The 16,381-nt window shown below is 37.0% G+C and overlaps 1 protein-coding gene across 1 annotated transcript in view; it reads left to right on the top strand.

The window, feature by feature from the left end:
- Positions 1-16,381, top strand: part of LOC129578496 (lachesin) — a 69,169-nt gene that overhangs the window by 13,546 nt on the left and 39,242 nt on the right. The window contains exon 2 of the mRNA XM_055467189.1: positions 4,480-4,762. Coding sequence (XP_055323164.1) covers positions 4,648-4,762 — 115 coding nt within the window. The 5' untranslated portion in view covers positions 4,480-4,647. The remainder of the gene's footprint in view (positions 1-4,479; positions 4,763-16,381) is intronic.

Raw genomic sequence — 16,381 nt, 5'->3', positions numbered from 1 at the left:
TCATAATCTATGAATTTCATAAACGATAAATTGAATGCACGCACCGCCTATGGTTATGCCTTTGCCGAAAATTCGTTTGCCCAACTTCCCATTGGCGCTTCGCATCAATCAGCCCAAATTCACGGTGAATGCATTTTAAATTATGGAAACATTTCCCAGAATTTCCATTATCTAATTGGCTATTCACAAATGCAGAAAAAAAAGAGAAGGAAACAGTTTGGTAAAAACCACTTCGCCAACACTGGATAATACCAAATTTAATGAGTTTTGATTTTTTTTTATTCGTTCGCAAGAAAGTACAGCAAAATAGAAAAATTCCAACACTCTTCCTCACACACACACACACACACACACAAACACATAGAAAATCATTCGAACGAAGCACAAGCTTTTAGCTGAAAGCCTTTACAATCAAAGTGAAAAGTGCAAAACTTTTTTTTTTCATCCAAAAAGGGTTTCCCAACCAAGAACGATGTGGGAGGATGGGAGAGAAAGAAATAACAGACAGAGAGTAGGCACTTTGTGGAAAACGACGGCGCAGCCATAGATGCAGCATCTATAGATGTTGTGGCGGCCGTAGTGAGCATTATTTTATCACATAATGGGAATCATACAGAGCATAACTTGTTGGCATTTCCTATCAATGGCACCAAGAGAGAAGAAAAAACAGCGCACACACACGAAAAACTTATAAAACATTTTCTAATAAGTTTTCTTCAGTTGGCTTTGTTGTTGTGCAGTAAATAAAAATTTATTACTTTTGAATTTTCTGTAAAGGTTAGCAGAGCATCTTTTGACTTTTTTCCATTGAGTTTTCATAATACTTCTTATTTCTCTACATTTTTGGTTGTTGTTGTTGCGCCGTTGTTGATTTTGTTTCCGTTATTTCGCTGCATCGTACGGTTTATCCTGTTTTCTTTATATGAAATTAAATATATTTTCGGCCAGCTTACGGCTTTTGGTACATTCCAGAATTTTAGAATACCAAGACTTGAATGTTTACAGCATCTGCATGCATTTTTTACAGCAACACCGGAGTGAATGTTGCTGTTTTTTTCGCCGGTGAACACTGTCATTTTCGAAATGTATGCGGAAGGTAGAAACACACAAACACACATACAATGCATCGCCAAATATTGTTGAGCCTTGCGATGGGGCAGTACTATAGATATAGAAACTGGATTGTGGATCAATGAATTTCATACATTTGTAAGTGATTCACGCCAATTCTTGTGATACCATCACTTGACTTAGTGATTATTTAGTGAATTCAGAAACTTTTTTTCCTTTGCCACGTTTGTTTTTTGTTCGATGCCAAAAATATATTCGACGAAAAAAAGCCAATGGAAAAAAGACGTGAGTTTTCTCGTTTCGTTTTTTGTGAATTTCATAGAGTGACTTTGCCACTTTAGCCGACAAAACCTCATCTATTTTTAATGATGGAAATCGCTAGGGCACAAAAATGCCAATATCCTTGCGGAGCACAGCTAATGCAGTAGTTTGCCAATGCAATAAATGTATTCGCATTTTTTTTGTCGAACGAAAAAGAAGTAATTGCAACGAATTTAGTGTGTGTTGTGCGGATTTTGAGTGCGAATGGCAAATATCAAAAGATATTCTTCTGTTTTTGTTGTGAATTGCACAATGTTTCTTCGCCGATATGACTGTGATGTAAGTTTGCGATGTACTACGGTTTGAGCGCGTACTCGATGCACATACGCACAACACACATATTTCCGCTTATCACAAATATTCCAAGCATTTTTGGTGCATTTCGGACAGATCAACGACAATGACATTTCAAATGAAAAATAGAATCACAAGTGGAATAAACCGATAAATTGTATGGGAAAAAATCGCTTGGATGCACCACTGGCTGTATAAAGTACAATGATAGAGAGAGAGAGAGAGAATAAGAGAGAGAGAGAGAGGAGGGAGAGATAAAGAGAGACAAACCAAGCAAGTAACCGACCAAAGACCAAAGAACCGGGGCGTAAGAGAAATAGCGAAATGGAACAAATACCAAAAAAGGGCACACATCACTTAAGAAACAACATCCTCACACTCAATCACATGCATACAAACAGAGAGAGAGAGAAAGATAGAGAGAAGCACAAAGCAATTCGCACAGAGAAATGAGATGAAAATAATAGAGCGAACGAAGACGAGTCGAGAAAAAAGATAGTTGCTTTTGTTCTACACCGATCGTCGTCATTCGTTTTGCATTTTATTTGTATGTTCATTTCCACAGAGATCAAACACTTTATACACCACCGCATACATTTGCTGCATAATTTTTTTACTATTGTTGTGTGTAAGAGCAAATGAGAGAGCAAGCGATAGAGAGAAAGTGAGAAGAACAAATTCTCATTTCGCGTTTATTCCGACAAATACTTTCTGCACATTTGCAGCAACGCCAAGCGAATAAACGAATGCCATTTGGGTACACTTTTCCGAATAAAGCGCGATACACACACAGATAGATACACATACACATACACATATGTGCTGGTGCAAGTCTCTCACGAACAACCAAAATGAATGAACGAAAAGGAAGAATGGAAAGAGAAAAGAAGAAGGTGGCAAGCTTGAATGAGAAAGCAAGAACGAAATGGTAGAAAAACTGAAACAAACACACAAATAGAACCTCTATGGTTTGGAACTTACTTGAATCTGATGTAGCTGGGGCATGCCCAGGATATGGCAATTCTCCAGTGACATCCAACTAGTTAACATATTTTTCATTTTATCTCTCGGTCTCTCTCAGTGTGTGTGTGTGTGTGTGTGTGTGTGTCTTGTTTCTTTCATTGCTTCTGTATTATGAAATGCAAAGCTGCAAGATATACGACGATATGTACGAAATTAAGAAGCGTATCGTCAAGGTAGTTGAAAGCTAACGCAATACCAATAGAAACAAGAAATTAGAAGAAAAACTTTCGAAATAGAATTCATGAAAATATTTGTGATGAAGCGCTCTTTTTTTCTCGATTTTTTTTTTCTTCATATTTTTCCGTTTTTTCTATATTCTCCTTCTTCAATTGGAACTAATGCCAATTCAAGTCCATTTAAACGCGACCAATGGCCGAAATGTGACACATTGACCTTTTGGGAATTTGACGACGAATGACGTCAACAATCATATCAAATTATTTTCATTTTAGAGAAAATGCTTATGGACCTCCCCAAATGGTGAGGTGATGACTAGCATCAAATGCATTCGATATTAACTTCACCATTTTTTTTCCATCGTTCAATTTAGTTTGACTGATTAAAGAAAATCGTCCGACAATGATCATTACGGATTCAACGTCATATCATATTGCATACATTTTGGTTTGATACACACATCGTCAAAAAACACATATGCCATGCCATGCAATACAGTTCATCTAGCGTTTGCCTTCTAGGGGCGGTGGTTTTCATAACTTGTCCCAGTCAAATTCAACGAACTGGACTGTCTGAAACCATTTAGTATGTCGTGATGATTTTACTGGTGACTCTCTCTCTCTCTCTCATCCACCGGTTTCATCATCTGGACTACACTAGATATTATGATGCATAATTGATCACATTGCCTTGTTGAGTCGCAATTTTACTGTTGATAATTCTATGTCGTATTTTTGGTGAATATAATTTAGTATCCACAATTTTGGGAGCGAAAGACAAACGAAAAGTAAAAAAAACGCGGCGAAAAGGCAAAGTAAACAGAACGTGATATTTGTCGCTCGATACATTCGGAATCGTGTGATTTCGTGCAATGGGGCATCGATGTCAATGAGTCAAAAGCACTTTAAGATTTCACCAGAATGCATACCATCTAAACATTGCATGGTTAATAGAATTTTCCCTCCACTTCCTTTTTTGTTCGGTTCAATGCTTTCCATCGAACAATTTTCCACGTCAATTTAATGGCAGAATATTTAACCAGCGAAAGAAAAAAAAACGTTATGTAGCGACATCGAAACGGGTACGTTCGCAACGAATTATCAAAATGTCATTTATTTTTAGCTGCGAATAGCTTAGCGTTGGACAGTTATTTTAAGTACTCAAAGAAGAGAGTGAGAGAGTTAGATTGTAGGAGAGTAAAAGAGAAAGAATGTATGCTGATTTGTGACATGTGATGCACTAACTGCAAAACTAGCGTAAATGTCAACAAGATTCGGTCTTTCAATCGTCAAAAGGTTACAATTTTGTACGCTTGCAACGAGAGAAATGATTCATTTCGTCGGATTTTTTTTTCTATTTGCCCAACGAATTGATTTTCATTTTGTTATTTCAATTCAACGCTCTTTCTATCTCTGCGTTTTTTTTTCAATTGCACGATCTAAGCATTGTATTGAAATCTGAACATGCCAAATCAATATTTCAGTCCATGGATTTCGAAAGCGTTTTCATTTATGTACGGATGCTGCCCCAATTTATAGTTTAAATAAATTTTGGAAAAGCTTTTTAAATTGAATAATTTTTGTGTATTTCCAGATCGACTACGAAGTGCATATGAGACAACGCTTGAGAATCCAGCTGCAGTGCACACATAAAATTCGGGGATTAAAATTATTGTCAAGTGTATTTAACGTCGGATAAAGAGAGAGAGAGAGAGAGGAAAAAAAAACATAGGGAAAAGAACAAACAAACAAAACATTCAAAATGTTAATGTTGAACACATTGAAAATAGTGCTAATTGCATTGAACATTCTACCATATCGTGTAACCCACAGAAAAGTGTTATTTTTAGCTTATTTGATCACATTAGTTTCACATGGTAAGTAAAATTTTCTCTCCGTCTATAACCCGTACACAGCAAAGCTCTGAACTTTGCATTTGATGTGTCATATTTAGCGATTAAGTATATTTTTTCTTTCAAGGTGCTGTTTACAATGCAAATAATCGTATATCGAGTTGTTAAAAAGTCATTAACATCCACATGAACGAGAAAAAGATAAATGCGTTTCGCTCGATATGTTACAATCTCATAAAATGCCAAAGAGGAGTTAGATATTTGCAAAACCAGAGATATATGTTTATTCTCTTTTTTTGGGGTCGATGTGTTATAACATGCAGTTTTAATCTGATGTCATTAATGTGCTTTCAAGTGTTGTCGCTTGAATTGTAGAATATTTGGAGAGACATGGAAAAGCATAGTATGTTATATGTATGTTGTGGCAAGGGGTGTAAGTGTAAAAGCAGGTGGTACAGTGAAAAGAGGTAGCACAGCCATACCCCGAATATCAAACTGATACAGCAATATGATTTAGCACTTTGAAAGGGGAATCGTACAAATTAGTACACGGCCAATGTTTGATTAAACTCAACGAACGCGCGAAGAGTTCATGTGTATGTGTATGTATTTGTGTGTGTGTGTGTGTCTGTGGATTTTTAATATCAAAACTTTGTTTGATGGCGCATGCTGCATGCACGCTGATGGTGTTCACGCCAAGTGATAATTAAAGCCACAGGTGAATTTTAAAATGGTTTCATTCGTCGGTTTCAATTGTTTTGATTCGGTTTTTCTTCGTATTAATTTTCTTGATAAAATGTGCGTGCACAAGGATTTCAGTGTAGTAAACAGTTACATGTTGAACATGAAAGTAATCTAGTAATTAAAATAAAGCCATCAAACGAATGGGGTTTCCACGAAATATTCAACCAGAATTGGTTTTATTGAGCATAAAAAGTGGGTCCTCAAACAACACAAACATGTACAACATACACATACACATCATTTGTTTGGTGTTTCGATGGCAAACATTTATCAATTAAATGCAGTTGCTGATGTACGAACGCGAAATTTAGAGAGAGAGAGAGAGAGACAGCGAGAGAGAGAGGAATAGAGAGACTCCACAGTACACATTTTACCACTCAATTACATATTTGATTGATTTGCTTTTGATGGCCCTTGATCAATGTCTAAACAGGGCACTTTGCGGCTGGCACACCTGTTCTCGTCCGGTGTGTCTCCTCTTCGACTAATGGCAACTTTGTCAACAAACTAAACGCACTATCGCGCTCATTCATTTTTCATGCTGTGTATCATGTGTGTGTGTGCCGGCGGCACACAACAACAGCGCTACTTGTACGCACATATGTGCACTGCAACACATACACATTATCAAATGTCATTTCCACTATTTCTCGATACATGAAGGAATGGAACAAAAAAAAACGTATGCGTTCCATTTACAATATTGTTGACATCAAATATTCATGTCATTGACATGATGGCACCATTTCAATTCCATACGAAATGCACGCAAATCCACTGGTCGCACCAGCCAACCAAGACGCTTTCACCATATCCATTTGAAAACTAAATCCATAAATCTATATAGAAAAGTTGCTTTAAATACATGAATCAAATACGTCGTAGTCTATTTCACTCACATCAAATAGTTAACATTTTGGTTGGAACATTTTTAAATACGGTGTGAATAGTTCATTCAGTGGTTGAAGTGCAATTTTACACTGATTTCAACAGTGAATAGTGTTTGTACGCGCAGCGCAATAGTAAAGGTGACATACGAAACACACATTGGCAGTTGATAAATAAGTAATAAGCATACTTGTTTATCCTAATGGCAAAACAAAAGTGACGTCAAACGACGACATCAACCAATTTAATGTACATATAGTGTAACCCTCATTGCTATTTGGCTTAATTTCTATTGAAAATGAATGCAGAAACGTTTCCACCTTCGATGGCATGTATCTCTTTTTCAACCCTTTTTCCACATAAATTCGCCCCAAATTCTAAGCAGACGACGTAGATATCTGTCGAGTGAAGAGTGAAAAGCGAACTCAAATTCCATAGTTTAAAATCCGTCTCTTATGGTAAAACTCACGTTAGAGAGCTAGAGATACACATTATGAGAACATATACCGGATTAAATACAATTCTTTTGTAATTTCAACAGCTCTGGGGATAGATTTGCAGTCTATCGTTAATTCATACGCTGAAAATGAGCGGCATTTCATGGTGGTATAGGCATTCAGAATGGTGACACCATTTAAATCAATTTTTTAACACAGTCTTTAGCATGCAGCAGATCGTATAAAAACTGATGCGCTTTCTCTCTAACCCTCTTTACCTCCATTCCTGTCTCTTTTCCATCTCAACAAAAAAAAAGAGCAATGTTTGTTGACTGTGATCCCTGGTCGCCTCACGCACATACAGACAAATGAGCAAAGCATCATACATAATGTATGATATCCATCCGTCCATAAAGTGAACTTTTCCTTCCACACTTTCATATATTTTACATTTTGATGCTGATACGAAATGCGGATTAGCGCGACTGGCTTTTTTTGTTGTTGCTACCACTGTTGGCGCTGCTGTTGATGTGATTCTTTCGCTTTATCACGATGCTCATTCTGATTATTGTCACTCAGTTTGAAATGTACGCGCGTTCGATGCGTCTATTTATATGACCAAAAACAATGAACGAAAATGAACACAAAACACCAAATAAAAAGCATCGAAACCCGATGGGAAATAATTCCTACCACCAAAGAAACCGAACACACACACACACAACAAAATAAGAGAGAGAGAGAGAGAGAGAGAGAGAGAGAGAGAGAGAGAGAGCAGATAAAAAGATTTCCAGTTAAATAAGAATGAAAACCGCTTTAATGCGCAACGAACCATTGTTGTCGCCCTCAGAATTGGAATGAAATCGGTAGTCTCAGATCATTTATACTTACATTTATACATTGAAAGTCTCATACATGCATAATTTTTTGTTTTGATATGACGCTGGCATTGGATGTGTGTGTGTGTGTGTGTGTGACGGTGAAACCAAGCGTCCCAATGATACTCACTTGGTTTCACCACGCATTATGTGTGTGTGATCATGAGTCGGAATTGAAACGGCGGTGACTGTTACACACACCATCACCATCACCATCAACACGCAGAACTTTAGTCAACATTCCCATGAATAATTTTGCCTAATGTAATTTTGGCAAACAATTCCAAGACAACACATACAAACGGATTGGATTTTACATATTATTGCTTTTACCACATTTTTTTCGACTTCTTTCTCACTTTGTCACCCAAGAGAATGGGCATTTGGTGTGAGTTTGTGTGTGTGTGTATGTGTATGTTTGGTGTCTGCCCGTGTGCATTTGAGGCAAATTTACTGCAAATAAACGTGAACGTCATGAATCACAAATGCGCATAGGCGCGTGTGTAAAAAATGAGTAAAGTTGTCGTAAAATCGAATTTTATGCGGGCAAAGGTTATGGCTATGTACTCTGTGTATATGCATATTCTCGCGTAATTTGCATCGTCATCTGAAGAGCGACCGTGTGTGGCGCAGTGCGAACGCCTAAAAAGCACACAAACTCATATACACAGTCGAAGACTTAATATTTTATTTGCCTTCTGCTCTTCTAGTTAAATGGCACAGCATAAACTGTTGGGTTCAACAAAAGTTGCATGCCAGAATGATCTTTTAATTAAGTTAAACGAAGAAGAAGAAAAAACGTATCGTATGCGAACGGAAGATAATTTACGCCACAATCTTCTAAAATATATAATGGATTCTGCCGTTCGTCATTTGTCGACCATTTCACACTTATTAACATAGACGACTCACTTTTGATTTTACCAAAGACACGAGACCGAAGCGTGGTGCGTTTTTTCGTTCAATGCTTTTTTCGTGTTCGAGAGAGAGAGAGTGCGAGAACCGAGTTTCCAATACCAAACCGAAGTGAAACTTTTTTTTCCTCTTGTCTCTTCTGGAATCGGGCACACTGTCGCTCGCTTTTGTTTACTGCGAAAAATTGTCGCAACAATAACAGTAGTAAAAAAAAATCTCTAGGGTGTGCGGAAGTGTGCCTATTTTATTTATTTTTGTGATTGTACAAGATTTCGTTAAACTTTTTTTCTGTGTCGTCTTCTGCTTCTTCTTCTGTTTCTGTTCTTGTCGTGAGTAGAGAGAGAAAGAGAGAGCAGAAGAAAAAAAAACACTTTATTGTTTTGTTCACTTGATTCGTTTCCATTTCTTCCATCGCTATCATCTTCATCATCATTACTTTTATTATCCATTCTCTTCGTGGAAACAATAATATCGACAACTGTGAAATATTAAATTTCTTCTGGCCAATTTAAAATTAAAACACCGAGGAGAAAAAAAAGGAATGAAGCCAAACAACCGAATGGACGTCGACATCACAATAAGAATGGCAATTTAACAATACCAAATTGAAATCCCTTTTTTCCCTCTTCACTTTTAATTCGAGCAAGCGTGCGCGCGTCTAGAATGATGACCGAGCCAAAAGAAAGAAGAAAAAAAAACAACAAAAAGTGGAAAGACGGCAGAGGGGACGCACATAAAATTTCTTAAAAATGGTCGCAACTTTTTTTTCCTTTTCTGCCATTTGAATCCATACATTCAGTCATGTCTGTTGGTTAGTAGCCGACATTTGTTTAATCATAGTTATTTTTATTCGGTCTTTTTTTCTCTCTCTATGTTGCTCATTTGGACTGGCTTTGCCGAAGCATCAACCAAAGTTTACGTTCACGAGGTGTCAGTGAAATTAATGAAATGAATTGCTTAGGAAGTTTTCGTTTGAAAGAAAGAGAGAAGCGAGCTGAGCATACGGGATTGCAATCAAATGCCTTATCCTTGAATAATTAAATATTTTATGCCGAAATTATTTCCCTTGAGGCTATTATGTCTGGAGTAAATCTGCTTTCTTTTGCCTATTTATGTGTGCATATATCGACCGACCGCTTTGGCCAGTACACGCGCGCGCACACGCGTCCCCATGTATACTAGAGAAATAAACACCAAACATACATTTACGTCGATGCTAAGCGCCATTCTCTTGGTTTTAACAATTCTCGTGGTTGCAATAGATTTTGCCATTTGCGTAGAAATGTGTGACACAAAATGCATGCAAACAAAACATATACACATGCCCTATGAAATGTGTCTTTTGAATGTGTCGCATGCATTCATGTCCAGCAATGCAATCTACAACTAGAAATGAAATGCACAGCACATTCGATGGAGTAATGTACATGGAAAAAATAACTTTCAGCGTTCTTTGGCCCCGAACCGAGTGACTCATAAATTTTACATTTAGACAACTATTTTGTGTGCAAGTTTGCTAAAAGCATTTCTGTATGTTTGTGAAAAGCAACAAATGCTTGTTTTCATTTTGGAAGAAAAAAGTTCTGTTGGAATAGTTTTTCTTCATCCCTGTCGATATAGGCATATATTAATGAAGTTATTTAAAGAAGCTTTAATACTCCTTGCCTCGTCAGTCAATGGGAAAGCTGCTAGCGTGCACAAAAAATCAAACGACTTCATTAAATTATAAATAGTTCATCAACAAAGGCAAACAAAAAGTTTGAACGTACTGCAAACTGAAAAAAAAAACACAGAAATTGTGAATCGATCGTTTCAATTGAATTTAGCATTCTCGCTTTTGTCACACGGCAGAAACGTGGCATACACATACGCAAACACTAACACACGTGTCTGCATCGTGAGCATTCCCGTGCACAATATCCGAAAATAATTCATCTTTTATCATCATTTTCGGCGGAAGCCCAACAATCAAAAAGCGAAAATACACACATTCATCGGCATCCATTTCTCTTGTTCAGTGCACAATCGTTAATATTTCTGTCGCTTTCGTTTTATATACATTTTCATTAATTCAGTCATCGGATGGCTTAGTTCGAGAATGTGGAAATGACAGAGCGTATGAGATAGGGAGAAAGAGGGAGAGAGAGAGAAAGAGAGAGGCAGGGTAAAAAGAAACGTTCCAATTTACTGGCCACACAAACACATATACATACCGACACACCACACCGCCAAAACTAGATGGCGAAATGAAGATGAAATGCGAACGCATAAAAAGAAAAATGTGCACAAACAAAGCTGAAAAATAAAACCGAAAATAAAAGATGAGACACGATAGATAAAGAATATGGCACGAGAGAATGGGGTTGAGAAACGAGTGAGTAAGTGATATAACAATCAAACAAAATGTATCATTCTACATCATCGCCGTGCACAAAGCCGAAGCCGAAGTACAATGCTCAAGCATACACAAACTCATTCACTCAACTCGACTCAACTCAACTCAGCTCAGTTCAGCTCTGCTCACATACACATATAACAGCATACATAGCGAGTTTCTTCGTGCCGCATACATGCCTTGCTCCTTTGACTCCGTTGTAAAAGATACTCGTAATTGTAATAAATAGCATGAATGTGACTTGAAGATTGAGCTGTTGCTTGCTCTCTTGCTTGATTCTGTAGTTTTGTTTGCTGTATGCTGCTTTCATCATGTTTCTTAGCATCCTGCACCAAAGTCACTGCCATTGTTGCTCTCGTTCGCTCTCTCTCTCACTCTCAACACTCTCTCCGTGTGTGCAAACGTATTTTCAAATTGCCATGTGGAGGTCCGGTAAAAATGGCATTGCTTATGGCAAAAGGCGAGGAAAACAAACCAACACACAATATAACCGGCCTGAACTTACCCGCCTCTGCTCGTTTGCTCTCACTTGAACAATTGCTCGTACCAGCAACAACAACAACAACAACAACAACAACAAACTATACAACTTGATGCTTGTATGACGATAGAGTTGCGGAAAAACGAAAACTCTCAAACCCCATCATTTAAAAAATATGCTCAAATCGATTACACTACACTTTTATATTTTCACACCCGTTTCACTTTGTTTTTGTTGTTATTGTTGTTCTCTTGTTTGCCGACAAAACTTACCGTCAAACTCGTTTCTTCACAATTCCTTGACCTTAAACAGCTACTCATGAATACACACCCATTGTCTTTTTTTTTGTCGCTCATCAATTTGTGGCATCCAAGTCGAATGACACCGAAAAATGGTGAAATTGATGATGTGCCAAAAACTGAATGAGAAACTTTAAATTATTCAACAAACGTTGACCAATCGATATGCATTGTAATCAATTTTTGATCATCGAAACTTAACATTTCCATCGTGTAAAATTGACACTGTCAATTATGGCCGTGGTTTTTCGATTTTGTTTTTGACTTTACCCTCCGAAAAAATTCAGTACACTAAAAATGGTTCACATCTCAATCGATCCATCGATAAAATTCAATTTGAAATTAATCAGTTTCGAAGTGTGTATGGACGAGAAATATTTTGTTTGTGTGTGAATAAGTCACTCTGCAGGATTGTACAAACATTTCGATCAATGGCCGTGGCAAAGTTATTAAAATAGCATCTAGAATTTAGAAAACGGATACATATCATACATGCCATTTTTAATGGTCACATCGAGCGATGATGGTGATGACGACGACAACGACGGCAACGATGATGACGTTGTTGTCGATGGAAAAAGTCAAGGAAGAAGAGAAAAGCCATGGAGAGAAAGTTCAAATTGTCGGTCACAATTTCCCCTGAAATATTCATATGAACCAAAAATGCCGTTCGATTTTATTTGCTCCACTTAAAGGTTATACCATCAAAAGCTCAAAAGAGTTTTAAACTCTTGGAGGCCTGGAATCAAGTGCATTAAGTTTTTATAGCACTCCAACATTAGTATGGATAACCCACGATGCAATTTGTGGGCTATGTAAAAACCCTTTCTCGAGTCGCTCTCCATCCACTTCGATTATTATACTCACTCGACAACTTGCACATACAAATGCGACTTGTGCACACACACACACACACATGCTCACACAATGTGAGCCGAAACCATTGTTCCAAATTGATTGGACCGTATGCAAAATAGCTCTGGTGTTTCAATATCCTTAACAAACAATGACTGAATGGAGCATTCTGATGAACAAATCAAGTTGCGATTGTGTATTCGCAACGGATAAAAATGTAATAAAGAATCCATGCGAGGCCAAACAAAATCAATTGCAACCAAAACGTGTTTATTCATTTATTTTGCAAATGAATTTTATTGTGTTATTTCTCAGAAACGATAAGCCGAGTGAGATAGAGAGCGAGAGAGAGAGAGAGAGAGAGAGAGAGAGAGAGAGAGAGAGAGTGTGGAAAGGAGAAAGAGTGTTTGTTCAGTTTTCTACTCCGATCGAGCAAACAAATCCAATTTCTCGACGGCATGGAAGTCATTTTTTATTCGATTATAACATTGTGTATATTTGCACACACAATATGTTTATGTGCTGGATACAGTCTCTGTGATGCATTGTCAAAGCGCCACTCATACATGGAACAAAAAATACTATAAAAAACTTTCGTGTTTTTTTCTCTGTTGTTTCCAACAACATCATCATCATCACCACTGACATTCACTGCCCATATTTTTATCTGCGCTAAATAAGCGCTTGTTTATAAATGTATTTGCTCCGGCTTTGGCTTTGGCTATTTTCCGCAGCTTTTTTTTTAGTTTAAATTTTTTATGGAAATCTATTCAGCTTTTGTTTCATCTCTTTGTTCTTTATCGCGCCAAACAAAACTCATATTTGCTGTCATGAGAGGAGATAATTTTTGCGGTAAAACACCGTGTGGCTACAATTTGTGCAATGAGCAAATATTTACGGTTACATTTTTATCAGCAATGAAACAGAATGAAGCAGAAAAAAATGCATCTGCCAACCAATTATTTTGGGGAAAACTGCATGTTGTGTAGCAAGCAGATAGCTCGGAGTGGCGCATTTGTTTAAAAGCTTTTTCTACCTATAAAAATGCAGAATAAAATGCCCAACTCATTTTTACCCATCCGTTTGCCCAATCCCGCACGGTCTGAAGGGTTTCATTGGAATAATGGTTTCGAAAGGTGTTTCGCACAGTTCTCTGGTTCACTTTCATTTGTGTTTTCTTCACTAAATTGTTTATGAATCGATTAAAAATTGGCGGGTAATGACAATAAATTGTAGAAATGTTTGCCATTTAACTTCATAATACTTCGTGCATTACTTTGGGGGCATAGAAGAAATGCGATACGGGTTATTTCGAGTGTATGTCAATGGGTAATTAATTGATAAGTACCATGCCAATTTGAATGCCATAATTGAAATATCAACATTTATTTTCGTTTGTGCATGACAAAATACAAAAACAAATTCCATGCACATTTTGTTCAATTTGCGAAACGACAAACGAGCAAAAAAAAAGAGAAAATAGAAGAAGAGGGAGAGAGAGAGAGAGAGAGAGACAAAAAAACCCGAATCGCGTTTTTAAACAATTTTCAAAAATAAACACACGACTACAACATGAACAATTCATACAAATGCATGAGCAGTGCATCCAGACTAATCTGTAGCATACGATAAAACGTTGGCGAAACTAACGCATCACACAAAATATGTATCTTGGCACAAAAGCAAATGTGTACAGCTGGCTATGTTGTATGTAACATACACATACACATACAACAGAATGAGTGAAGGGGGCGCCCCGAATGAGACAAAAACAACAAAAAAACACAACGAGGAACAAAATGTGTAAAAGCTCCGAATTGTTTCGAGCAGCATCGAGTCTGGTCGAAATGTTTTTAATGTTGGTTGGCTTCATGTTCCACTGCTACGTAATGTATGTGTAGGAGAATGTGCGCGTAAATGTTTTTGCGTGCGATTTTTGGTGCACTCGCCACTTTGTTCTCTCTGTCGCTGCTTTTTTTCCTCTGTGCTGTTTGTTTTGTCCCGTTTTGTTTTCGTTTTCATTTTGCTCGATTTGTTTTTATTTTCATCGTCGACTTGGGCTTATGTGGTTTATTATGCACTCGTTGTTTTCTATCTCTCTCTCTCTTCCAATGTGTGTGTGTATGTATTCTCTATCGAAATACCATTATTAGATTTTTTCCACTTGAATGAACCGAATAAATTTTGCTTTGAATGCAACATTCCAAATATTCCTTTGTGCAGTGAGTGAAAAATTGAGGGGTGAAAAAAGAGAGACAGAAAGAGAGAAAGGGAGCTGACTATAGTCACCGGATTGGAGGAAAGTTACGTTTGTCGAGTGTTATGGCGGAGTGCATGTGTTTTTATGCATTTGCAGTACTTGAGATTTTATGATGTTCGATACGACTTTTGCTGGCCTTAACTTGATCTTTCTCTTTCCTTTTCTGTCTCTCGAGTCCTTTCGCTTCTTTTCACCTCCTTTACCGTTTAAAATCATTGTGATTTTTGTCCGTGCCTTTCTTTAATGCCCCGCTGATATATAATTCCAACGATTTTCCATATCTTCTTTGGCCAGTTTTCGTTGTTGTTGTTGTTGTTGCTGTTCGGTAACGACTCAAATGCTGTTGTCGTTTTTCGACAAAGACATTCACTTCGCTCAAGTTTTAAGCAATTCCACTCAATATGGACAATTATTTTCGCTCCTTTTTTGCGACTAAGCGAAAATAGACGTTTCCATTTGATTTTATAGTAATGCTAGAGAGTCAACCAACAGAAAGACACACAAACACACTTACATACGCGCGATCCCATTCTCGGATCGGGGCAACCAATGCACAATAGAAAATGGGCTTTTATTCTTAACTACTCAATAAAATGAGGCAGTAATCATTTCTTGCAATCGAGCATGCAATTTATTTCGACTGTTAAGATGAATGGACCAACGGGGTAGCATTTAAGCTCATTTCATTGGCTGTTCCGATATACGAATATTATGAGCGCAATGATAAATTTCGTAGTAATTACAAACTTCGTCAGTTTTAAAATGTGGATTTGATGTCGGATATGAGCCATGTGCCATCATGATGTGGCCAATGTAAAATGAACATTTCCTTCGCTTTTTTTTCCACCGTACAAGACCCATTGCATGCAACGTAATTATGCTGAAATATTTGCCGAATAATTTCTTTTCCAGTTTCACTCAATATATAAAAAAAAACAAATTCAGCATTTCACCTTGTGCATATCGTTTATGTCTTTAGTATTCCAAACAAATCCAAATGATAATTTCGCTAGCAAATAGGAGATGTTTTTCCATACTGTCCGAGACCGAATATGAATCATTTTATTTTTTTTATTATATATGCAGTGTACATAAAAAAGTTCGTAGAAACGCGTGTGTACAATTATCCCAATTTAATGTGATTTATATTTTCGGTTTTGAGACCAATGAAATTATTATCATAATTATAAATAATATTTGTGAACAATGTATGGATGCTGTTGTCAGATCGAAAATTCTTCTTGAATTGCCAATTTGCGCAAAATGAATAAATCGTTGGATAATTTTTCCCAAAGTGATTGTCTTCTCTTAGCTCTGATTTATTATGCAATGTCATGTAGAATAAGAATCTGTTATAACAATTTAAATCACATCTGATTCACTTAAAAAAAACACTCATAATTGAATGTCCGAGAATGAAAACGCAACTTCTATTCACAACACATATAAGTGAAACAAAAATAAAAAAATTATTGAAATGAAACAACACAA

The sequence above is a fragment of the Sitodiplosis mosellana genome, unplaced genomic scaffold (assembly GCF_009176505.1).
Source record: "Sitodiplosis mosellana isolate CC-2019 unplaced genomic scaffold, AAFC_SMos_1.0 Smas_scaffold_6226, whole genome shotgun sequence".
Lineage (NCBI taxonomy): Eukaryota > Metazoa > Arthropoda > Insecta > Diptera > Cecidomyiidae > Sitodiplosis > Sitodiplosis mosellana.
This window is presented reverse-complemented; position numbering and strand designations above follow the sequence as displayed.